The sequence below is a fragment of the Pundamilia nyererei genome, unplaced genomic scaffold (assembly GCF_000239375.1).
Source record: "Pundamilia nyererei isolate P.nyererei 1_Seehausen unplaced genomic scaffold, PunNye1.0 scaffold00058, whole genome shotgun sequence".
Taxonomy (NCBI): Eukaryota; Metazoa; Chordata; class Actinopteri; order Cichliformes; family Cichlidae; genus Pundamilia; species Pundamilia nyererei.
In genome coordinates this window covers 1,679,400-1,702,847 of record NW_005187459.1, presented here as the reverse complement: position 1 = coordinate 1,702,847, position 23,448 = coordinate 1,679,400, and the positions used below count along the sequence as shown (strand labels likewise).

General features: G+C 39.5%; 3 protein-coding genes across 3 annotated transcripts; 1 reads left to right on the top strand and 2 right to left on the bottom strand.

Moving 5' to 3' along the window:
• Positions 1-151: 151 nt before the first annotated feature.
• On the bottom strand, positions 152-9,166 carry lin9 (lin-9 DREAM MuvB core complex component). The gene is made up of 15 exons (XM_005734419.1): positions 8,870-9,166; positions 7,931-7,963; positions 7,560-7,651; positions 6,462-6,575; positions 5,308-5,438; positions 5,009-5,134; positions 4,743-4,900; positions 3,410-3,543; positions 3,135-3,263; positions 2,677-2,778; positions 2,506-2,586; positions 2,283-2,408; positions 1,943-2,128; positions 1,582-1,679; positions 152-609 (listed from the first exon to the last, which is right to left on the bottom strand). The coding sequence occupies exons 1-15, from the start codon at positions 8,898-8,900 to the stop codon at positions 504-506; spliced, it is 1,647 nt and encodes a 548-aa protein (XP_005734476.1). The 5' UTR covers positions 8,901-9,166; the 3' UTR covers positions 152-503.
• Positions 9,167-9,854: 688 nt separating this feature from the next.
• On the bottom strand, positions 9,855-20,925 carry parp1 (poly (ADP-ribose) polymerase 1). Its single transcript, XM_005734420.1, has 23 exons — positions 20,650-20,925; positions 19,393-19,555; positions 18,726-18,841; positions 18,398-18,612; positions 16,503-16,593; positions 16,284-16,400; positions 15,956-16,132; positions 15,326-15,488; positions 15,045-15,185; positions 14,713-14,952; positions 14,542-14,607; positions 14,322-14,454; positions 13,997-14,192; positions 13,782-13,910; positions 13,033-13,116; positions 12,697-12,819; positions 12,457-12,585; positions 12,215-12,313; positions 11,914-12,066; positions 11,646-11,773; positions 11,486-11,547; positions 11,101-11,215; positions 9,855-10,523 (listed from the first exon to the last, which is right to left on the bottom strand). Exons 1-23 carry the CDS (start codon positions 20,770-20,772, stop codon positions 10,442-10,444), a joined length of 3,045 nt encoding a protein of 1,014 aa, XP_005734477.1. The 5' UTR covers positions 20,773-20,925; the 3' UTR covers positions 9,855-10,441.
• adorb1a (adenosine receptor B1a) lies at positions 17,881-18,391 on the top strand. The gene has a single exon (XM_005734492.2). The coding sequence runs from the start codon at positions 17,887-17,889 to the stop codon at positions 18,340-18,342; it is 456 nt and encodes a 151-aa protein (XP_005734549.2). The 5' UTR covers positions 17,881-17,886; the 3' UTR covers positions 18,343-18,391.
• Positions 20,926-23,448: the final 2,523 nt, after the last annotated feature.

The following is a 23,448-nucleotide window of genomic DNA, read 5'->3' as shown; positions in this document are numbered from 1 at the left end:
ATTCCTTCGCGTTCCCCTGTACTTATCATTAAAGGAGCAACAGAACACACAACTTACAGAGGGAAACATCAGAAATAGCAAAATATTGTTGCATAACCATACACACCTACTCAAAAATAAATAAATACGGACAATAAAAACTGTTAAAACCTTATGTTTGGCACGTGAAACCAAATAAATAACAGTTTTAATATTTTGGAAATGTGGAGCGTGGCAAAAAGCTTTAAGACTCTTTCGGGTTTGTGTTCATTCAGTTGGGTGCACAAACATTTTGATACAACAAAAGCTTGTGGGTAAAATATTCAGCATTCTTCTCTCCATTCTGATCAAAACTTGAGGAAATCTGGGAAGAACTCAAATTGAAGATCCACAGCATCGACATGAGCCTTCTTTGTAGTCTTTTAACAGTCCAGGTAAAAGCACCATTTCACAAGACAAACATGGATATACCGCACTTCCGTGTGTGTACATGCATCTGTGCGTGGGCGGGACGATGCAGGTACTCAGACTGCATTGGTGTTGTTGGCAGCGAATGCATGCAAATTGCCCAGCTGACTAAGGCCACTCTGGATGTGTGCCACATGGATCTCAACGTTATTCTGGAAGCAACTGGAAATGCAGAAAAATAACCAAAGTTATGAAGAACAGTTAACAACGGAACAACCAGGTGGTCCTGCAACATCAGCAACTTTTGCTTGTTCAGCAAATGTATGAACCACTAAACAGATTGCAGATAATTGTAATTTGTTATTTCATCATATATCTTAGAAAGGAAAAATATATTTTAGCATCCACCAATAAGCAAATGATACAACAAACAACACCATAACACATCAAAATTATTTTGGAAATTTCAGAATACATGTTGTATTAGTTAAAATAAAGTGTGTATAAAAAGAATAGCCTCGCTTTGAAATTGACAGGTCACTGCCTACATTATAAACAAACTTTGCAGCTAGCTAAAACAAACCAATTTTAGTAAATTAATTATTGTAAAAGAACTGCAGCCCTCCTCAGTTCTGCTCTCTTACTCTGACTTTTACTTTGTAATTGCTCTGAATAGTCTCCACAGTCTAGACTGTGATCAGTTCAGCTAGGGTTCCCATGCTGCTCGGCACAGCCAACAACCTGCCTGGTTCTCCACATGTCCTGCCATACACTCAACATCCCCACCCTGTTCAGCTCTGCTGTAAATATTTTGATCTAACCAAATGCCCTAAATAGTTATCTGTCAATCACATGCAGCTAGCTCTGGCTCATTTTACATTATCATTCACATCAAAGTGTGTAAATGTTGTGTGTTGCTCAGCAACATGCAGCAGTTTGCATAGACTTCAGTGGGAATCAATATGACTCCAGTAAAACTAATGAGAAAGTTATTTATTTTTATACCACATAGCTGCACTATCCTATTTTAGGAAAAGCCATGAAATATGAGATTATACTGTTTTAACAGTTACACTATTTTGGGAGTTTTGAGATTCACAGATAATAAAGGAGAAAAATATTCAGTTTTGTCTTAAAAACAGTCATTCTTGCTCTTTTGTTAGAAATGGATGGAAACACTATTTGGTCCTTTACCTGAGGTTGGAGGGATCAATCGATGCTTTGATGTCATTGAGAGAGTCTGTTAGAGATTTAAACTCAAATGAATTCAGATCCCCACCATCTGCCAAACACTGAGACAAGCCAGGAGAATGAATGATTAACAGGTAATCAAATCAGAAGTCATGGATGTATTATATTATATTTACTGATTAATTGATAAAACATATATTGTATTATATACTTGAAGTTCAACATTTCTTAACAAATTACTGCTGCGAAGCTCTAAATTTTTGCATTGAATTTCAAACAAATTGTTTTCTTGCACACAGAGTGTGACATCCTAACATCCTCTCCTATCATCCTGACACACTTGTGATAAAAATACATCTTCTACCTTGATCTGTAGGAGCAGAGCAGTGAGACGGGAGATGAGGTGTGTGAGGCTGGGATTTGCCACACTCTGCTGCCCATCCTTCATGGCGTTGATGCGCATTTGCACCATCTGCTGGGCCTCTTCTTCACTACGCCTCCGCAGCTCTGTGGGATGGTCTGCTGGAACCATGCCCTGATCAGGAGCGAGCTGGAAAGATGTACACTGATGTTTAACACAAGGCTCTCTTACTCATTTGTTTCCTTACTCGTTCCTGACTAACAAGAAAAAAAAACATGCTAGAATTATCAGATACTGCAATAAAATATTTCAAGTTTAAGTGTAAGTGTGCCTTTTCACTTACTTCACAGCAGTACTGCTGAACTTCATGAAGAACCTTGTTCAGATCTTTATTTAGCTGCTCCAGCTCAAGCACGGTGGTAGCATATCGCTTCTGGAAGTCCAGATCAATAGGCATCGAGTATGACTTCTGAACACAAAACAAAAACATAGCTGAGGTAAGCTTGATGTGGATATTTCAGAAGCATTTAACATGTTTTAAAGTAACTTAACTATAATGACTTTACCAGCTTCTCAGCTTCTGTATTCATTTCTTTCAAGAGCTTGATGTGCTCTTTCTTGATCATGAGGATTTTGGACAGTCTTGTCTAATAATGGACAGAAAAACAAGACAAAGCATTAGAACTACATTGAAGGACGTCACCTTTTTAGTTTTCAATTTGACAGGAATTCCTTACCACTTGGACCAGGAAATTGACAGGAAATCCTCCCAGTGTATCTCCTTCAGCACCGGGCAGTTTGTTCCTCCATGGTGACTGGGTGATAAGAGGGTCATTGTCCTGTTGTTTAAAAAAAGGCCAGTTAGATCAACAATCTTCATTTGAAATCTGTTTTTAGATGGGCAAACAGATACACAGCTGTGAAAAAGGTGTCCGGCAAAGGTTTCACTGGCTTTTTTACAGAGGAATCAGCTTCTAAGGGGGAATTAAGTGATTGCGCCACTAGTCCATCTTGGAATTGTTCAGTCTACCCACTGATTAGCATTAATGTATAAAACGTATAGCGTATAGTAGGCCAAACAAAGCAGTTATTTGAAAACAACAAAAAAAAGAAAAAAAAAAGAAAAAACAAAACTCGAATATGGCCAAACGTGTCAGCAAATCAACAAATGGTAGTAAATGTAGTTTCAGAATACCATATGGACAGGAGTGGTAGCAGAGGGATAGGGCCCTCTAGGCGGAGTCATGAGGCTTTGCATATAGCGTGCCGACCGATGCTTCTGGGCAAAGGCTGAAATGGGCATGGTCTCATTAGGTTCATTGCTCTGGAAAAGAAAATTACAATAAGATGGTTAATAATATGACCTGTGAAATTCCTACGATACAGCTATTGGCATTTCTTCTTCTTCTCCTGTGTGGCAAAATCACACTGAGAGTGAAGCTTTTATGAGAGTTAAGTTAAAGTGTTTACCAGGACTTCATAATCAGGCACAGTGTGAGTTCCCAGGCCAGTGCGGTCAAAGGTGACACGATAGGTGGCGGCACTGGTGTCTACTGCATCAATCTGCCCTGTGAACAGCCCATCATGGAGTCCTCGGAGACGAGCTGTAGAACAAAGATAAATGCACTTGATTTAAACCTGAATAAATAAATAACAAATAAATTAATTATTCACATATGGAGTCTGATACAGCCTACACCACACCATTAAAAGGATCTGACTTTTTACGAGTACAGATTGATTTGGTGTCTGAAATAGCCAAGTAGACGCTTTGCTATTTTTCCATCCAAAGATGTTGTTGGCTTGATTTCTTGGTCCTTTAATTGTCCATAGTTTTGATCAAATTCAACTCCAGTACCATATTTTAAAATGATTGATTTGTTCACTGTCTTGTGCTCTTATTGTTCAACTTTCTCTTTTTTTTTTTCTTTTTTTTTCTGTGTGTCCCGTTTGGATCTTTAGCCATCAGAATTGTTGTCTTAAGGCCAAGAAAGATGCCAAGCGGATTTATTTTACCAAGTGGATCATCATGGCCTTGCCATATTGGTCCATTTGATTGACCTTTATTATAATTATGAATTTATTTTATTTTCAGTTGCTACAAACGGGACAGACATGACTGGGGGATAGGACAGGGAGAAAGAATGAAAGAAAGAGGGAGAGAAAGAAAACCAAAGGGGAGAAGAGACGGTGAGAAGGGGGGGGTCACCTGTATGGAGAAAAAAAAACAGTATTTGTTAGGAAAGACTGCAGTCCCTCAACTTTGAAGGAATTTAGCAATTCCTTGTTTATGCTCGCCAATAAAGTCAACTGATAAAGCAACAGTGTAGACAATCCTTCAAATATGCGTTGCTATACTACAAAAGATCTGTACAATCACCACAATTTCAAGGTGGGCACCTCAAATTAGCATATGGACACACGTTTTGTTTCATAGAAAATAACGTTTCTATGAAACGTCATCTCATCACAGTCAAGCTAACCATTGATCTTTTGGATACAAAAATCATTCAACTTGACCTTTGAGGGATCCGTTTTCATTTGTGCCATAATTAGCATATTAATTCTTAAATCATGACCAAACCTGTGTTTTGTGAGGTAAATCACAGTAAAACTGATCTAATTAGGTCATCCTTAAGTTCTCCCCAAAAATGGCTGATAGATCAGGGGACAGATAAAATAACTTCTCTATCTCTTAAAGTTCAATTCCGTGAATATATCTTTTGAAAGTGCAAAGCAGAAAAATGTAAAATGCAACACTGCAGCTCATTTGAAAATCTTGCGCTCACTTCAGTCATCTTACCGGTGACTTTGGTTCCTATGATGAGAGGCAGAGGGATTTCATCAGGAAGATCTTTGCAGTTTGACACGTCAGTTAGTTTTCTTTGCTGCAGCAGCCGCATTTTCTGCCGTTTCTGCCTCAATGCTGTTCGCTCTTCAGCAAAGAATGCAGATGAACACCTTGAAGGGACAAAAGAGCACAGCAATGTAATGCCAGTTCTTTTTATCCTGACACATCAAGTCCATAAGGAAACTGTTCCATACACGTATGTAAAAATCACAGCGTACCGTCGAGGTTTCCCCATCAACCTCCTTATTGTACCCCACTCAACTCTGGTTAGCTTTCTTGTTTTCAGGTTGGGGAAAGTCTCCTTAAGACACAGGCAGAACTCATTGTCACCCTCGAAAAGAGGCCTGGAAGAAAGAGAAGCAACAGTAACAGTTTTATAATTACCAATTTGCTTTTGACTAACGTGATAAGCTGAATTAAGACCAGTTATGCGTGGGTAACTTATTTTTTATCTCATTTATTTATGTGTACTCATCAGGGAACAAAAATAAATAAATAAATAAAAATCAGACTTTACCTGTCAATATTGGAATAAAACCATTCATAGATGCACCATTTGTGAGCTTTGGGCAGTTTCAGCAGGTTTCTTAATCTCAGCCCTATTTTCTGGGAAGCCTTCTTATCTGGTGTCACGATGTTAGAAAATTTCTGTGAGGAAAACCATTAAAACAACAGTCATTTCATAAACAACAATATGGTAGGCATTTTAAAGAACTCCTTTGGAAAGGGTTACATTAGACAAATCATATTCTGTTATGCTGTAGAGATATGATGAACTTATTCAATCTCAGGCACACCAACTTGGTCAGAAAGCATAACCTTTGAAACTCACATTACCCCGCAAGGAGCCTTTTTAAAAAATTCTAGTTTAGATTTTATATATTTGTGTGTGTATATGCGTATGTTTATTCATATACACATATGGATATCCAAAGTTAAACTCTATCTTATTCTTTTGGCTATTGATTGATTTTTATGTTAAATTTAAGTTATTAGCTATAATTTGGACTCACATTTTATCTTATTTTAATGTTGGCATGATGTTCAACTCTTTGAAGACACTCGTACCAAAAACAGGTCAGGTATAAACAGATAGCTTTTGGACCAAAACAAACCTCAAACAAAGTTGAACTTTTATACTACGAAAACTTTCAAACACCCAAGTGTAATATATCTCGTCACAAGTAATCCAAGTGGATGAGCACTTTTCAAAGTCAAAAGTCAAAGTCAAAGTCAACTTTATTTGTCAATTCTGCCACATGTACAGGACATACAGAGAATAGAAATTTCGTTACTCTCAAACCCTAGATGAAATAGCAAATGAACATTTAAATATAAGAGAGTGAATAAAAAATGCAAATAAAATAATTAAAAAGTAAAGATTTAAATAAATACAATACAATTTAACAAGAAAGCTATGCAATATACAATATACAATATTCAGGTAAGGGTAAATGACATTGAGTGTAAACCAGGCAGAGTAGTGCAAATAGGCAAATAGTGCACTATTTTCACACACAATTTACTTTACTTTTAATCTTGGGCCTCGTAAACTGCACAGGTGACACAATTATCTTAAAGTTTAATATGAACAGTGCTAACTGGAGCATTACCAGGAAAATGTATTAACTGCAATATATACGTGATCGTAAGGAAGAATGCAATCATTACCTGTGGTGTGGTGGTGACTCTCTGGCTCCTCCGTGGAGATCTGGACGGAAGACGCTGCTGCGGTGGCTCATCTTCATCTCGAAACAAACGGCTCCGCTTCGAGCTCCGTGTAGGCTGCAAGAACAATGTAAATTCAAAATATTACCAACAATCTATAAATAACATTGTGGCATTCTCCATATTAGGCGTCTATTAGCAGTAGAAATTCTGGCATGTTGCGTTATAAATAGCCTGGCTAACACAAATGTTACTCTGGGAACTCTCATGTATAATACACAGGTTCTGAAATAATATCTAAGTAAATGTAAAGACCCCCATTCATGCAAAATGAGATGAAATGCATTTTCCTTCCAGTTCCACATCACATTACACTGGCATGAAACAACTTAATGGAGGTAAGAAAATCAACTCCTGAGATGTAAACAGAACTGCAAAAGACTTAACTATGCTGCTAAGATGAGCAAAGGGCAGTAACTATGCATACACTAACGATATATCCATACATTACCATTTTCGGCCATAGCTCTCTCACATAAGATGAAGTGACTTTCTTTCTTTTCATTTTAAGAAGAAATAATTGTGATTTTTTTTTAAATATCAAACCCTGTATTACTGCATTGTAATAATTAACTTCTTGGTTGCTAAAAGGAAAGAAAAGATACACTGAACTGCTCCCTTATTTCCCAACGGGTCACCACAGTGGATAGTACTTGATCTGGTGCAGCTTTGACATGATTGGTATTCTTTCACTGAAAAATTCCAAAACCGTGGCAAAAAAGTAGCCGGAAATGCATCAGGAGGAATCAATGGTACTGAACAGGCCAATTACAATAGGTGCGGCTTACACTGACACCACATTTAGTTCCGTTTCAGTGGAGGTGTGCGTCATGTCATGCCTTAGGGTTTCATCATAGGGTTTTAGAGGGATTTCCTGTTATGACATAGTTATGGCACAAATTTCCCACTGAAGCATAATTATGGAGTAAGGTGACTATGTTAACCACTATACCATATTTTTCATATTAGTAATTAAAGCAACGTGTGTAACAGATTCTCTTTGTTTTCGAAGTTTTCATTGCTTTCATTGCATTAACTTACCGTGTCCATTGTGACAGAGGAATGCCGTCCCCTGGTGTTGTGAGCTCGAGGGAAGCTGTTTTTCTCATTCAGAGTGTTGGACAAACTGCCCTCTGTGAGAATACCAACATATTTATATACAAGAACACCAAAAACAGTTTTTAAATCAGTAATTATATCTTAACAACCCTATACCAACAGACAAAAATCACATGCAAACAATAACAGGACCATTATGCCATGTAAGCTTGCAATTAGAAACTATTACAGAGCTCTGACCAACGTGATCTGACACAGGTCTAATCGATATAGTGAGGAATTCGAGTCAACGTTTCAGAAGCACCCAGTATATTTGTAAACAGTAAAAAGCATAAATACAAGGGAATCCATACCTTTAAGACTGACGAGTGCCTCTGCTGAGGAACCTGAGGAAGAGAACAATTTAGGCTACATTACTGTAGAGCATTAAAAAGCATAAAAAAGCAACACCACATAGACGAAATCTAAAACGGTGCAACTTTGATAAATATTATTTGCCAGTGTTCTCCTTTTTAAGTTACGAAATGCTCATTTCACCTGTCGCAGAATCAGTAAGATGGTGCTTTAAACCCTGACAGCAGCCAGGCAGGTGAACAGGAATTAAAAATAAAGCTAGCGGACTCGGTTAGGCCTTTACCCCCAACTGGAGCTGTCAGACACGGGTGTAACATCAGCTGTGGGCAATTCGTATCTACACATGAGCCGGACAAGCTAAGCTATGAGCTGTAAAATAACGTTATTTACATTAGGTAAGTTCCCAGAGACCGTTTCAGGTGTAAACAGACAAATGAACTGGCAAGTTTCCCTTCACAAGATCAATAATGATACATAACGCATAACTATAACCAGGGTGAAGGAACGCTAAAAATGATGAAAGTGTCATGGAAAACTAAAATAAATCAATAAAATAGAAAATAAGTCCAGCAAAACAGATAGCTTGTTAGCAGCTAGTGGCGTAGCGGCAGCCTTTTTGTTCCTGCTATACGCGATCTAAGGTTAGCAGACGTTAGCTCGGGGCTAAGCTAACGTTATTTGTTCACCCAGTTGGGCTAGAGTAACTTGTTCAACTCCAACATTAGCCATGGTTAGCCTCTCGCGCTAACAAGCGTTAGCTGACTTAGACAGACCCGGTGTCTGTTTGCGTCTAAAATGAGCTTATGAAGTCCGCGCAGAACCTATGATAGCCATTACATGGTCAGCGATATCGGGTTTTGGCCAGTTATTTATTTTACCACCGCGGGACTGCTGCTTGTTTACAATGCAAAACTCCTTGAATTTGTGTTGTTACTCACTCTCGTCTAACAGCTGGTCCATCTCCGCCATCTTGAATTAGCCGCGCCGCTTTTTCAAAGACCTTGTCAAAATGCATTCTGGGTCGGGACTCTCTCTGGAGGGCGATTTGAGAAATAAAAATCCCGTAATTTGCTTAAATGGTAGCTTAATAACTGCTTCCAGTAGTTTGTTTATCTAAACAAATACATCCACTTTCTACACATCCAACTTTTACATGTTAAATGTGAAGTTAAATCCTTGGGAAATCGTTTCGTATCAAAAACTTGACTCGGAATGGGAGCATAGCAACCAGCCATTGTTTCATACGCCACATCAGTTATCGTTTATTTCTCCTTTACGTTTTAGTCTTTGTTTGGAAAGTGTTGTGTTTGAAATGAAATGTTCTCTCTTGAGTAAATGTTTTTATTTTTACCTGCAGTTATACCAAGAAAGATTTTGTTTATACTATACGCAACATAAAACACAGCATATGGGGTACCATTTATCTATTAATTAGTAAATAACCAAATATACGTGAGAATTTTTTCTTAGCTGTGAGGAAAAAGCAGATGAAAAACTAAAAAAAATAAATAAATCATTTGTGCAAATATGAGTTTCTAATCTCACAGAAAGTGTAAGTTTCTTCTTCCAATTTTTTCACTTTAGTAAGCTCATAAATTGTTACCATTAAATACAAAAAATCCTGTTGCTGTTTTTTTTTTTGCATATTAACTCTTTATTTTGTTACCCTACAGTGCCAATGGGAAATGAGGCAAGACAGTTTCTACTGCTTAAATCTCCTACCAAAATGAAGCCAAAGCCTCCTTTTTCAGAATCAGAATACTTTTATTGATCCCTAGAGGAAAGTATTTGACAATGATTTTTCATCAAGGTCATTCCCAGGAATGCTCCTTAGCAAATGACCTTGATTTTTGCCTTCTCCAACAAACTGAAAGAAACCCTTCTTCATGTCTAATGTTTTATTTGGGTTTGAGAGAAGCAAGAAAAAGACATTTAAAAAAAAACACTTAGTATGGCCTTTTTTTATCTTTTACAGGGCGCCTTGCATAAACACTCATCACATTTTTTTTTCTTTTTAGTGAGGAAGACAGCTAGAGATGCGAACAAAACAAGTATATACATGTCAAAATGCTTACAGTATCTTAGTCTTCACTTTACTGTGGATTCACAGCAAATTATTGGTTTGTGTATGTTTGCAGACTGGCTCTTGAACACTCCTAAACTTGCAGGGCTATACCTTATGAACTACAGGAAAATAAGATCCTTCTGCAGTGACAGACTACCAACACTTTCTGAAGTTGTCACCAGACCTCTCCAGGTACTGATGTACGCAATGTGAAGAAGCCAGTATTTAGGTACCTAATGTATTACTAAGGAAGCCTGCCACTTAATAAACCTGGTGAAAACACAATAAAGTGACAAGAGATTTCCAAGGATCCACCATGAAGGACGGTTTAGTATCACTCCTTTTTTAAACATCTTCGGTTGCAGAGAATGAAGCCCAAGCATTTTGGAGGCAACAGTGGTCTTTTTTTTCTTTCTTTATGAAGAAGCTTCGTGCGCAGCCCCTCTCACCACAGGGATGTCTGGTAGTTAAACTTGATCTTCAGAAGATACTTCAGATTTACCTGTGCTACATCATACACGATGTACCTGAGGGAGCACGGTTAAAGAAAACAGGTGGTACAGATACAAATTAAGCTGAAAACACAAATACCCTGACAATTTATTTTGTGGTGACTGCTGTTAGGACATAAACACAACCCTTCAACTGTCTCATCTTCATGTCTTCACTGCTATAAGCAGTGCAAATGAGTCGATTTATGCATGACAGCTGGGTGAGCTACACAATGAAAAGTAGGTTGGACAATATTCACCTATTAAAAGACGGAAAGCTATAAAACTGTTTCCATGGGTGAACTCATTGGTCTTTTATTTATTATACCTTACTTGTACTGCATGTTGAAAGTGACTTAACTTACCTTCCCTATTGTAAACCTCTCTTTGATCTTTGATGTGTAAATGCACAGAGTTGCTGCTATGTGACTGGATCATTAGATTTTGTATTAATGACAAATGAACAGATACACCTAATGAAATGGCCGGTGACTGTAAGATAGAAATGTAACAAATTTTACTCACTTTTTTAACTGCACAGGTTATGTACAGACAAGCAGGTAAAAAAAAAATCATTACACATATAACCAAACAAACTAATATTAGAGGATACTCGTTGTACAGCAGACTTGTGTCATCAATATTAGTGTGGACTCCTTTTCCCAGAGGCACTTGCACTCCATTTAAAGTGACAGTGGCATTTGGATCGGGAGCAGTTCTACCCAAACCTGTAATAAAAAAACCCCAAAAGTGAATATTATTAAATGCACGCACATACACGCAGTTTTAAAAACTGACAGAGACAAAGGTAAATATTTCCTGCTGGGATGAATTTCATCGCGTTGTTAAGAACTACGCTGAAAAGCGTGGATCTAAATTACAGTTAGGGACACAGACTAAACAGAAATACAAAGCTTTAAGCACAATGTTTGCCATGTGAACCAAACACTTAGAAAAATAATACCAATTAAAATGCTGCAACCCATTATGTCTCTCACCTTTAACACTGTGCTTGCCCTTAGGTAATTTTGTAATATGAGAAGCCTTCTTCAGTTCATGCCTGCATTAGTTAAAAAGGAGGTTGCATTTATTTACACAGTCAGGCCAACATTTCAAAGGATGAAATATATCTATTTTTGCATTCAGACCGTCACTTACATGTTTCCTAGAGCAACCTCGCCGAGCAGAATGAGGCCCACAGGATCTGACTGGGAGGTATGGCAGTAGTTCGCACTCTTGGACACCATGTCAGCAAAGTACACACCTTTGCCAAACATGTAACCAGTCTGGAGAAAATTAAGCAGGACTGTAATGTTATGCAGGACTAAACGCTAGAAACTATGGGTAAAGTTGGGGCATTTATTAGAAGGAGAGGTTTTTAATTCTTCACATCTTATCATCAACCTGGTTTCAAAACAACACTCACCACTGGGGCTTCTGGAGGGGCGATGCGGAGACCCTGAGACAGAATACCGGCGTAGTTGGTGGTTCGAGAGCCGTGCCACAATAGCTGGCGATTGTGCAGCTCCTCGAATGGACGGTATCGCTGGTGCTCTCCCTCTCTGACAATTTTAAATATCTAAAATACAGAAACACAATCAGAAGACAAACTAAGATTCCAAATCTATTAAAGCCATTAAAATGAAGCGGTTGTCCTGCTTAAACCCATTTTTACCAAGTTAATCAATCAATAAATTCAAAAAAAAAAAGGAAAAAAAAAGACTTGCCTCTTGTACTTCCAGTGTGTACGTGTTGTGCGTAGCAGCGTGGGTGTTCTTAACGTATTGCACGATGATCTCAGCTTCACTTGTGGTCTTGTCAACAACCTGTAAAGCAACAGATGTGTCACATGCATTTTTTTGTTTTTACATTTCAAAACTTAAATCGATCATCAGGGCAAAAATGAAATCTTGCCCACCGTTGATGATTAAGAACAAAACTTTACTCTCTAAAGAGCTGTGCTCCTTACCTCAATCTTTGTCTTGAGTTTCTCATAGTTTATGTCGATGGGGTCTTTCTCATTGTCTTGGGCTCCTCCTCTCAGTAAGCTGTAAGCCACTTCAATATCCAACAGGTTGTCCAACATCTGAACTTTAGCCTAAAACAGTGATGCATTTACAGATCCACCTTTTTAAACTCTGCATTAGGCTTAGTGGTGACATGACAAAGAAAGGTCAAACTCTAGATTGGGCAGTTTATGAGTCCTTACTTGAATGTAGTCCAGGTTGTTGAGCAGTGGAGGCTTCTTCATGCCAAAGTCATGAGGTATTAGGGTATAAAAGCGATTGGAGAGATCCAGTATCTGCGCCTCAGACACACACTCTGACACAGCCTTTAACAAAAGTAAGTTAAAAATGTAAACGTTGCATGATCAGGAGCTGCACAGATCTCATCCAACCACTGGTACAGAAGGTAGTTGTTATGTCCAAAATTCATGCCAAACGATAGTATTAAAATGGATTTCAAAGCATTACAGAGTTATATAAAGAGGAATCCAACATAAATACCGATGCAACTCTCAGAGGAGCTGTTGACTGTCACTGACCTGCTGTACTTCAGTGAGGAGCGCATAGGCACTCTGGATTTGCCTCTTGCTCAGCTTACCGAGTGGCATCTTCTGGAGGTCAATCTGCAGACAGAAGAAGAATAAATGAGCCTGTCAAGTGCAAAAATACTGGTGGATGCCAGTGCTACCCCTCAGCATTCTAGTAGTTCCAGTATGGTATCATTTTCAAAATCCTATGTTGCCTTGTTCTCAAGTTATGACATTCGCAACCTTGCGTTTCAAAGCCAGCTGCCCAACGCCCAGCAGGGTCAGCCTTTTACAGCTGAGGGGTAATAATAAGTAGTAATGCTCACAGAGCACTTAACATCATTATAAATTAACTTATTGTATTAGAAGAGTTATCTAATCTGCTGCTAAAATAAAAAGCACTTAAAATGTTCTTTGTGAATGAAGACGAGTATTTTCCTTAAATTGTTTAATCTCTTAAACATCAGTAAATTATTTTTATGTCTGTGACAACAGCCTAAAATGTCAAAAACTAAAGCACATTTACATTTATCCAGACGTCAATCTACAGCATCAGGCAGGATTTTTTGGGTTTTTTAATATACTTCTTAAAGTTGTACTTCTAAGTCAAAATATTACTGTATACTGCATATGTTTTATCCATCTGACTTGAATGAATGAACTTGCGACAATGTGAAGTAAATACCACATCGGGCGAAATGGTAAAAATAACCCAAAGAACTGGAAGATCCTGATTTCAGTGTGTGGTAGGCAAGTCTTACCTCAAACTCGACCATGGCCTTCTTCATGCTTTCTACATCAAAGATCATCTTGATTAGCTCCTGGACAGGTTTGGCCAGCTTTGACTTGGTGCCAGCCGTGGCTGTCAGCCTCTTCACTGCCTCCTCATCCTGCACAGAAACACAAGGGGTCACTAAGGAATTAAAAATCCACAACATGTCAGACGAGATGTTGACTTATTACTGTGTATGTGTACCTGTCCGTAGTCAATCTCCAGCGGGTAGAACTTATTGGGATATTTGGTGAAGTTGGACGAGCCCCAGTCATTGCCCGTCTTCTCCTTGTACACACCCAGGAAATTATCCAGAGCAGAGTTCTTGTCATGGAATTTGTCCAACTTGTTTCCTCCGATAGTTGTACCCACTCTGCCCCATGACCTGAACACCCAGTACCTATACGCATGTCACAAAGGGAAGAGATACATGAGTTAGTGTCTGGATAGATAACATTTCCACGAATGGGGGGAAATGGTAAACAATAAGCAAAGCCTAACTGCAGCCAACACAAAGAGGTCCGATTACCGCTTCTGTACATCATCCTCAAGCAGCTGCAGTTTATAGTAAGAGTTAGTTCCTCTGACAATATCCACAAGACCGAGTGTAGCACTGTACATCTTCCCATTCTGCTCCAAGACATGAGCACTGTTCTCCAGACCTGGGAAAAAAATAATAATTAATTAAAATTGTGGGGGGGAAAAAAAAGAGAAATGAAGCATTTTCAGTCGATGGTACTAATGACTACCTGAGTCTGGATCCACAGCAGCTCCACCTTTGACTGTGAGTTTCATCTTCTTGGATTTGCTACCACCTGTAATGCCACAACTGTTTAATGTATGCACTAAATGTCACATTGTATACCGCCGCAATTGTTCTAATGCATTCATTCAGTATTTCCACATCAAGTGCCCTTTACCTTCCTCCTCTTTCACCCTCCCTGTGCTCTTAGTAGCCTGTGTTCCAGACTTGGAGGCCACAGATGGAGCCTGAGCTTCGACTTTAACCTCTGCCCCCCAGGGGGAGATGGCGTGCAGGGAGACCAGCTCCTGGAGGGCTTTGCCCGATGACTTGATGTCAGTGAGGAAATCCTCAGAGACCACACGCACGCCAGCGTCCCTTACTTCCTCCATCTTCTTACTCATCTTCTCCACCTCCTCTGTCAATACATGGCAAAGTTTGATGTTATATCATTCCTTTTCTTACTGAGAGTACTTGTGATAATTCTCTCTTTAACAAATCGTTACTCACTCTTGGTGCTTATACACAATGAGGCCTTGTTGACTGTGCCGGTAATCTTTCCACCGAGCTCTTCCACAGCAGCTTTCAGATCATCCTTGTTCTTAGTCAGCTTGCCCACAGTCAGCAGCTTCATGCCAGTAAGAGGCTTGTCTAAGGGACAAAACACACAGAATAAAACATTTTGTTAATAACAAGAAAAATGTTAAGAATTTTTTCATTGCATTTTGTCTGTGGTACCAAGAGGGAGGAAGATTTTTAATGTTTTACATAGTCTTTTAAGTTTTTCTCACCTGAAGGTGCTCCCTGTGGCAGTGGCTCGGTCGGAGCGCTGGATGCACTCGGTAGTGGTTCTGATTTGGCTGCTGTCAGGGTTTTTGTGGGAGCCTCTTTAGGGTAAACCCTGTCCTGCCGCTTGAATTTGAATTTTTTCAGAAAAGAAACTTCGTGGAATTCCTAAAATGGAAAGAGAGAATATTTCAGAGACACAGAGCAAACAGGTAACTACAAATTAGTTTTATATAGCAGTTTAATTTTTCTTCCTCAGTCCTGCTCATTGGCTAAGGCCACCTCATTTATTTACTTTTCATTTTGCCATTGGTGACAGTACGTATTCTAGAAAGTTTCACACGCTCCACCAGGAAAGACTGTTGTTGGTGTCAAAAAACTAAGACAGTACCACCACAGAAAACTTAGGATGATTCAGTGACTACGGGAGGGGCTACTGCAAGAAATATAATACAGACTGACACATGCAGCCCACAGATTTTGTCCAGGGCAGCTATCCAGCCATAGTAATTGCTCCAGCTTGTGCTGTGCTAACAGGAATGTGGACTAGTTGTTAAAAGGTAATAAAGACAAACTTGTTCTGCAACTGTGGAAAAGACGTCTACATATAGTTAGAGCGAGATGAGGTGACCAACCTTGGGAATGACCCAGTCTTTGCGTAAGGGTGTTGTGGTTTTGAACACACACTTTGTCCAGGCAGAAATGTTTCCTGTGCAGTAATAGGCGTCACCCTTAAACACCAGCTGGCCCTGGCACTCCTTACAGGCCTCGAGAGCACCAAAAGCCATACCATCGGCCAGGCTGTCAACTACCTGCAAGTCCAAAAACATTCGTCATCAAACAGAAGAACAGCAGCACTCCTCAGAAAATTTTAGCTTTAACTGTATTCATGAGCAGTAAATATAGAATCATCTCCTTTCCAATATGGTACGTTAGACACAAAATACAACAAGCTTCTCTTACATTGGTCTCTCCAGAGGGAACTTCCTGGCCATTTGCAATCAGCAGCTCCTTCATATCATTGGCTGAACAATATTTTCGCAGCTTGTCCTTAATTCCCCAAATAAGCTGGCTTTGATTCTGCAGAGAAGTGCAGCCAAGACACACGCACAAACAAATTAATGCAACATCGGAAATGATCAAAGTTTACTCTAACACGTGAGAAGTAACATTTAAAAGTACCTTTAACTGTTCTTCTAGCTTTTTTTTCTCGTCGTCTTCTTCTCTCTTCTGTTTTTTTGACGCTCCATCAACATCATCAGTTTTCCGCTTTCTGTGAGGACAAACAGAACATTTCTTTAAAAGTTTTTTTTTTCAGTTAGTTCAACAAGGACAAAAGGAAGGTGAAAAAACATCCAAATTAGCTTCCTAAATGAGCCTCAGAGGATCACAGGATAGCAGTCAAGATGAGGAACAACAAGCCTGATTCTGACACCTTCAGTCATTAAGCAGATCCAATTGGGCCTAATCAGTTAATGGACACACACAAACGCAAGTTGGTACATGTCTGCACAGCCCCAGGTGTCAGTGTTGATATCGTGCATTCTGCTCTGACGAGGAAAATGCTTTTAGCATCCTGGGAGACCAGACATGCACACGTGTTTCAGTTAATGACCATCCAAGTCTCAGACAAACCTCACTCATCAGACAACAGCTGAATCTATGGGGAGGAGGAGGATGGGGGTGGGGCTGCACATAAATCAATGTGGTAATGCATTTCAGCAGAAGTCTGTTTGCTTTTTTTCTGAGTGAAGACGGCCAGTGAAAGAATAATACTGAAGAAGCTTTTAGATTCTCTGCTAAAATCATCGTAAACAGATGCGAGCTGCTGCAGATGGGTGAGTAATTTTCCTTTTTTAATGCATTTTATTACCACTCCAAGTTTGTTTTGCACCTTATTTCTCTTTTTAGGACAAACATGGAGGCCACCACAGCATTGTTCCAACTCTACACTTTCCAAAAAACAACAAGCAACTCCTCCCATCTGTTGCCCCCTTTTCTAAAAGCTTTCCAGAACTTTTCATCTGCTTCCATTTCTAATGCCTCCTATTCAGCGTCGCCTCCACCTGAAGACTTGGTGATTTCCCCCAATGTGACGTACATGGCGGCTGAGCTCGTCATCGCCTTTTTCTCCACTACAGGAAATCTACTGGTCTGTGTCGCTGTGGGCCTCAACCGCAAATTGCGCACCGTCACCAACTACTTCCTGGTCTCGCTCGCAGTTGCTGACATTTGCGTGGGCGCAATCGCCATTCCCTGTGCCATCCTGACCGACATTGGCATGCCGCGCCACAATCTCTACCTGTGTCTTCTCATGCTCAGTGTTTTAATCATGTTCACCCAGAGCTCCATCTTCAGCTTGCTGGCAGTGGCTGTGGAGCGCTACATCGCCATCTTCATGCCTTTCCGATACCGGTTCCTGATGACGCCTCGCAACGCTGTGCTGGTGATCCTCGCCACATGGATTCTGGCGTTTCTCATCGGACTTGTGCCTCTGATGGGCTGGCACAAGACGCCGCCTGACACGGGCTACTGTTTCTTCGTCCTTGTGGTGGACATGACCTACATGGTCTATTTCAATTTCTTTGCTTGCGTGCTCACTCCTCTGGTGATCATGTTCCTCATCTACGCCCAAATCTTTGTCACAGTTAAGCAGCAAGTGCGGCGCATCACATCTGAGCAAAGCGGCAGAGGTGACGGACAAATCAGGACCGCGGCCAGCATGCGGCGAGAGATGAAGACAGCTACTTCTCTCTTTCTGGTTCTTTTCCTCTTTACGGTCTGCTGGATCCCACTTCACATAATCAACTGCTTCCTGCTTCTGTGTCCACGCTGCTATGTACCTCTTGAGCTTCTGCTCACAGCCATCATCTTGTCACACGCAAACTCTGCTGTCAACCCTTTCCTTTATGCCTACACCATGACGGCTTTCAGGGACACATTTAAAGCTATTTTTATGTGCTGCAGGACAGTGGTGGACAGAGAGGCTTTAAATGAGACCAACAGCAGGGATCAACGCTAGACCTGATCATAACTTTAATCCCAGGCTTCAAACCGAATAAATGATTTTGGCTCACCCCTCAGATTTGACAGCAGGGAGCCTCTTCTTGAGCTCTTCTTTGTCCTCTGCCCGCAGTGCATTGAATCCCTTCAGCTGAGCGGCGCTATACTCGGGCTTGAAAACCAGCTCCTCCCTGCGGCTCACGAAACACGCCGTGTGGTACCAGCGGTCAATAAGACCCAGCTGTGGCTTCTCGGGGTCCACAGTTTTCTTGGACACACGAATCTGATCCTGGAGGTTCAAATGGATCAAATATTTATGGGAAAATGACAAAGTTAACCCACCAGATGATTAAATAATTAAATTTAAACAACAGTTTTCAGACAATAAAAGCAGTCCCAAACCTTTTCTATTTTCTGCTCACAGCCTTTGCATGTGCTGCGGTTTGACTTGGCGTATTCCACAGCAAAGTCATTCAGCGTCTTCTCGCCTTTAGCGCCACCCTTCTGGTCACCTTTCCCTACAAGATCAAAAATTGAACATGTATATCTTTTTATAGCTGGTTCAGTTATCAGTAATAAAACATATCATGATGAGTCTACAGATGTATAGATATATGTATAGGTTAAATCTGAGTTATGTCAGACCAACTACAATTGAAATAGCTGTCTGTTTTCATTCAAATGACTGACAGACTCAGTGTTCAGCTCTAAATAAGCCTACCAAAGCTTCACCTATAGTCTAGTCATCAGGAAACCATTTAAAATATATAATACAGTCTTTGATTTTCTTTCCAAAGTCAACAACTGCTATAAATCCTTGTGACTGAGCAGGTAATTATGTTCTCCTCTCATGATAAGGGCATTTACACTAAAGAGTGAAATTACTTTATGATTTGTCTTTGCTGTTGCACTGATTGATTCTTTGCTATAGCAATGTTTAACCGCTGCTTAGTAACACTGTTACTCCTCCGATTGCCTATTATAACTAAAAGAAGCTTAAGATAACATTAATTAAGTCGTCCAACCATTTCCACGAGGGGTCACAGCCTAATAAAACTGAAGTACTGACCTCCTGCGGCGCCACCGCTTTCTATGGCCTTTTTCACCTTCTGTTGGTCATCCCAGCGGAGATCAGAAAACCCAGCGATATCAGCGGTGGACTGAGCTGATGCTCGCTGCCAGAAGCAGGAAAAGTGGTGCCAGTGGGGGACCTTCCCATCAAACATGGGAGACTGGTGAACAAAAAACACAGATGTTTAACTTTACAGTGTAAAGCGTCTCTAATTGCTTCTTCCAGCTCGATGGTTATATGATGCCTCAGAAGGGTAATATTTTCCTGCCAGACTTATTTAATCATCTCTTTTGTTTACCAATGCAATGTTATGTGTAGGGCATTCAATCCATTTATTACATGACACAAAGATACTTTGGAACTACTCTTAAGTTAAATCCAGGTTGTGCAAAATTTTGACAAACAGCCCATGGCTTTGAGACATTTTTATGGACATCAGTATAAAAAAATAAGATGTAAACATGCTGTTTTCTAGCATGTATAGCTATGAAAATTGAATAAATATTGTATATTTAGGACATAACACATTTTTTAAGGTTTATATACAAAGATTCAAAAAAATCTTTTTCTTCTTTTACTAAGGCATACTTTATACAATGTGTAAACTAAAGTGGCTCAAGAATAGAGCCCTGTGTGACCCCTACATTCATAAAAAAGGTGCATGAAGTGCACAAAAAGTACTTTACACTTTGCTGATTTGTATGAATTACACAGACTGAATGTGGCAGGTCTTTAGAGAGAAAAGTTGAGTGACCTGAGAATCCTGAGCTGTTCCCATCAACCATGAGTAAACAGGCAGCCACATAAGCAGCTCTCCGACTCTTTAAGTGATTACCTCTCTGTGGGGCAGCAGCAGTTACCACGCAGTGGTATTTCTGCTTCTGTGTGCTGTGATTTTTTTCCCCTATTATTTGTCTTCTGGGGTAGACAAACTCTGAATATCTGCAGCCTTCAAGCATAAATTAAATTAGCTCATGAAATGCAAGATGCATAATAGCCAGACAGAGACAAAAAGGCTCCGCGGCTCTTTGTGATGGACAGGAGTGCACAGACAATGTCAGCCATTTAAATGCTAACGAGGGCCTGATTCGGCGCAACTGAAACCACACCATAAGCTGTATTTCCCTACTCTCCAGTCTGCTCCTACCCATCCACTACACCCGTACCACAGCCCGCATGCTTTACTCAGATAGCAGCACCCAGATAGCAAGCCAGTTAACGGAGCGGCTTTGCCTCCACACGTCGCCACCTTACCTGCACCATGATAGCCATCCTCAGCGAGTCTTTAGCTATGTTTTCTTTGCATTTTTTGCACGACGCGCGGCCACTTTTGGCGTATTCTACCCTGTACAGCTTGTCCTCTTGTGAGTCTGCCATAGTTGATTTTTTTTTTTAAATAAAACAGAACTACACAAATTCACCACGAGCCGAACAACTTTCTTCGGGTGACTAGGAACCGCAACAATCAACGCACTGGCGGAGAGAAGCCCGCGTGCCTGCAGAGAGAAGGGTCACGTGGAGAGTTCTCACTCCGTCTCTGTTTCCTACCGCACCAGCGGCTCTCTCATCTGGGAAAAACTACAGCTCTAAACTCGCAATCTCAATCCCATTCTTCCTGAGTGAGATATGAGCGAGTGAAGGTGACAGTATGCTGCACATGCATACATCTTAAAGTGTGATTTTTAAGATTTAGACATTGAAATTTGGAGTTTAGCCTCTGAAGTAGAGCCTGTGATGCATGGTGTGCTACATGTGCTGCAGATAATATCGGTAATAAAGAGGCTATATCGTTTTTGTAATCACTGTGTATGCATACAAAATGTTTGCCCTGTGTCACATTAAGGCCTTCACTCCGGACCCGTGGTACCGGACCTGTGTGCTGTGGTACAATGTTTTCATTGTTTTCATACATGTTTTAAATCATTTATCCTGCAGTAATGTCCCTTTTGGCATTAATAAAGTACCTACCTACACTAAAGACCAGAACTGAATTAAGATCTAAAGGAAAATAATTCAAAACTTTATCAAAATGACACAAAATCCATTAACACATACCTTAAAAATTAAATGACTAAAATATGCAACTGAATTGTGTAAAACTAAAAAACAACAGCAACAACAAAAAACAACAACAACAAACCCTTTTCAGCTTTGCTTAGATTTGCATCTTGACTTAAGAAACACAGAAATTCTCTTCAGTACTATACAAAATCCAACAGATACATGAAAAACACTGTGACTATTAACATTATTATGATTAATGTATAGTATTATTATGTTTATTATATGATTATATGATTATATTACTGTTATGCTTAAGGCTTTTATAAAGGCTTTTTATAGACCATATATTTATATTTGATTAATTTTAGAAAAAAATGTGAAAATAAATATATTTCTGTCCTATGACAACAGTGAAGCAGCATTCAGTGAGATAATGTTACAGAACCTTAATCGAAAAATTTAATGGAAAATAAAACCAGTATGTGATTGCAGTCTACAATGTTTGTCAGGAAATCTTTGTTTATGTCTAGGAAAGGAGTGTTAGATACTAGATGAGCTAACTTCTGTAGAGATTATGTTTTGTTTTTTTCTGTGAACCTTCCGGGTGAACCATCTTTCAAAATAGAGCATCAGTGAGCCGGCTGCAGAATACCCGCGCTGGCTGCAGACAAAACTAATGGAGTCAAGAGCAATCGTCGTGACTATCAAAGAAAGGAAGACACACCTCCAAGAAGAATACACCTTGAAAAAAGAGTTTAATAAGAGTCTCATGTCATTAACAATTAATAATACAGAGTTAAAAAATTAAAAGTACCCAGCTTTATGGCAACAATTGATTTTATTAATAGAAACTGGACTGGTTTGAATGTTTTTGTAAAAATTATATTAAAAAATGAAGTAAAAAGTTTTGCTGATACAGACGTACTATTCGCTGTGAACATTTCTATACTGTAACAACAATTAAACGTGTCTTTGTTATCGATTTAAAAACTGCACAAAGTCCCATAGAGGAGCTTAACATTAATATTTAAAGTTAAACGACAAACAAAATAAAGACTGGCGTGAATTTGTGTCAGTTTGAATCAGACCTACAATGTAAAACATTCCTACATCAAGAGAAACCAAGCATCTTTGTTTGATTTTGATTTTAATAAATGATCAAGGTAAAAAAGAGAAAAAAAAGTACACCATTTTACATATCTGGACATAATCACTCTGGTTCTTAGTTAGGACCGAAACTTCAGCTGAACAACAAAATAACATCAACATATGACATATTACACAGTGTCGTCCACAAAAACTAAGCCAAAGTGCAGAAGCAGAGTGTGAAAAACTAAGTGCACTCTTACTGTTTCCATAGGAATTAACAGAGGAAGTAGCAGACAGGTCCTGCTAATTAAATGCACTTAATTAATTGATTGTCAGTGAGTATGAGCACCTATAAAGAAGTAGAACTTTTGGCAGTTTGATGGTCTGCTGCATTCAGGTGTGTGTTAATGCCAAGGAGCAAAGCAAAGGCTGCCTATCAGTCCGGAAAAGTTTATAAAGAAACTTCCAAACAATTTGATGTCCATCATTCTATAGTGAAAAACCTTATTCTCACTATTATATTAAATATCTCACTTTTATAATATCTTTTGCTATAATGCACAGCATCATATTTGGTGAAAACATAGCATATCAGCACATGCACCTTGTACTAGCTCTCAAGCACGGTGGTGGAATTGTAATACTCTGGGCTTGTTTTGCAGCAACAGGAAGTTGCAGTCATTCCTCTGTATACCAAAGTATTCTAGAGTCACATGTGAAGCCACCTTTGTGACAGGGAAAAATTGTAATTGACTCATTGAACAGTAAAATGATCCCAAGCACAGAAGCAAATCTGCAACAGAATGGTTGAAAAAAGAAACGAATCAAGAAGTTGCAATGGCTCGGTCAAAGACCAGACCTTAACTGACTGAAATGCTGAAAGAGAGCTGTTCATAAATGATTGGCTGCAAACAATATTACAAAATTCCTCCACAGGGATGTGAGATACTGATAACGTTT

Coding starts and splice junctions, on each gene's coding strand:
- lin9 (XM_005734419.1), bottom strand. CDS start 8,900: ATGGCGGAGATGGACCAGCTGTTAGACGAGA. Junction 3,264..3,409: donor TGCCTGATTATGAAGTCCTG/GTAAACACTTTA, acceptor TTTCTTTTCCAG/AGCAATGAACCTAATGAGAC. Junction 2,409..2,505: donor ATACAGAAGCTGAGAAGCTG/GTAAAGTCATTA, acceptor TTTTGTGTTCAG/AAGTCATACTCGATGCCTAT.
- adorb1a (XM_005734492.2), top strand. CDS start 17,887: ATGGTCTATTTCAATTTCTTTGCTTGCGTGCTCACTCCTCTGGTGATC.
- parp1 (XM_005734420.1), bottom strand. CDS start 20,772: ATGGCAGACTCACAAGAGGACAAGCTGTACAGGGTAGAATACGCCAAA. Junction 14,608..14,712: donor GAGGGTGAAAGAGGAGGAAG/GTAAAGGGCACT, acceptor GTGGCATTACAG/GTGGTAGCAAATCCAAGAAG. Junction 11,774..11,913: donor CCCCTCCAGAAGCCCCAGTG/GTGAGTGTTGTT, acceptor AATTTTCTCCAG/ACTGGTTACATGTTTGGCAA.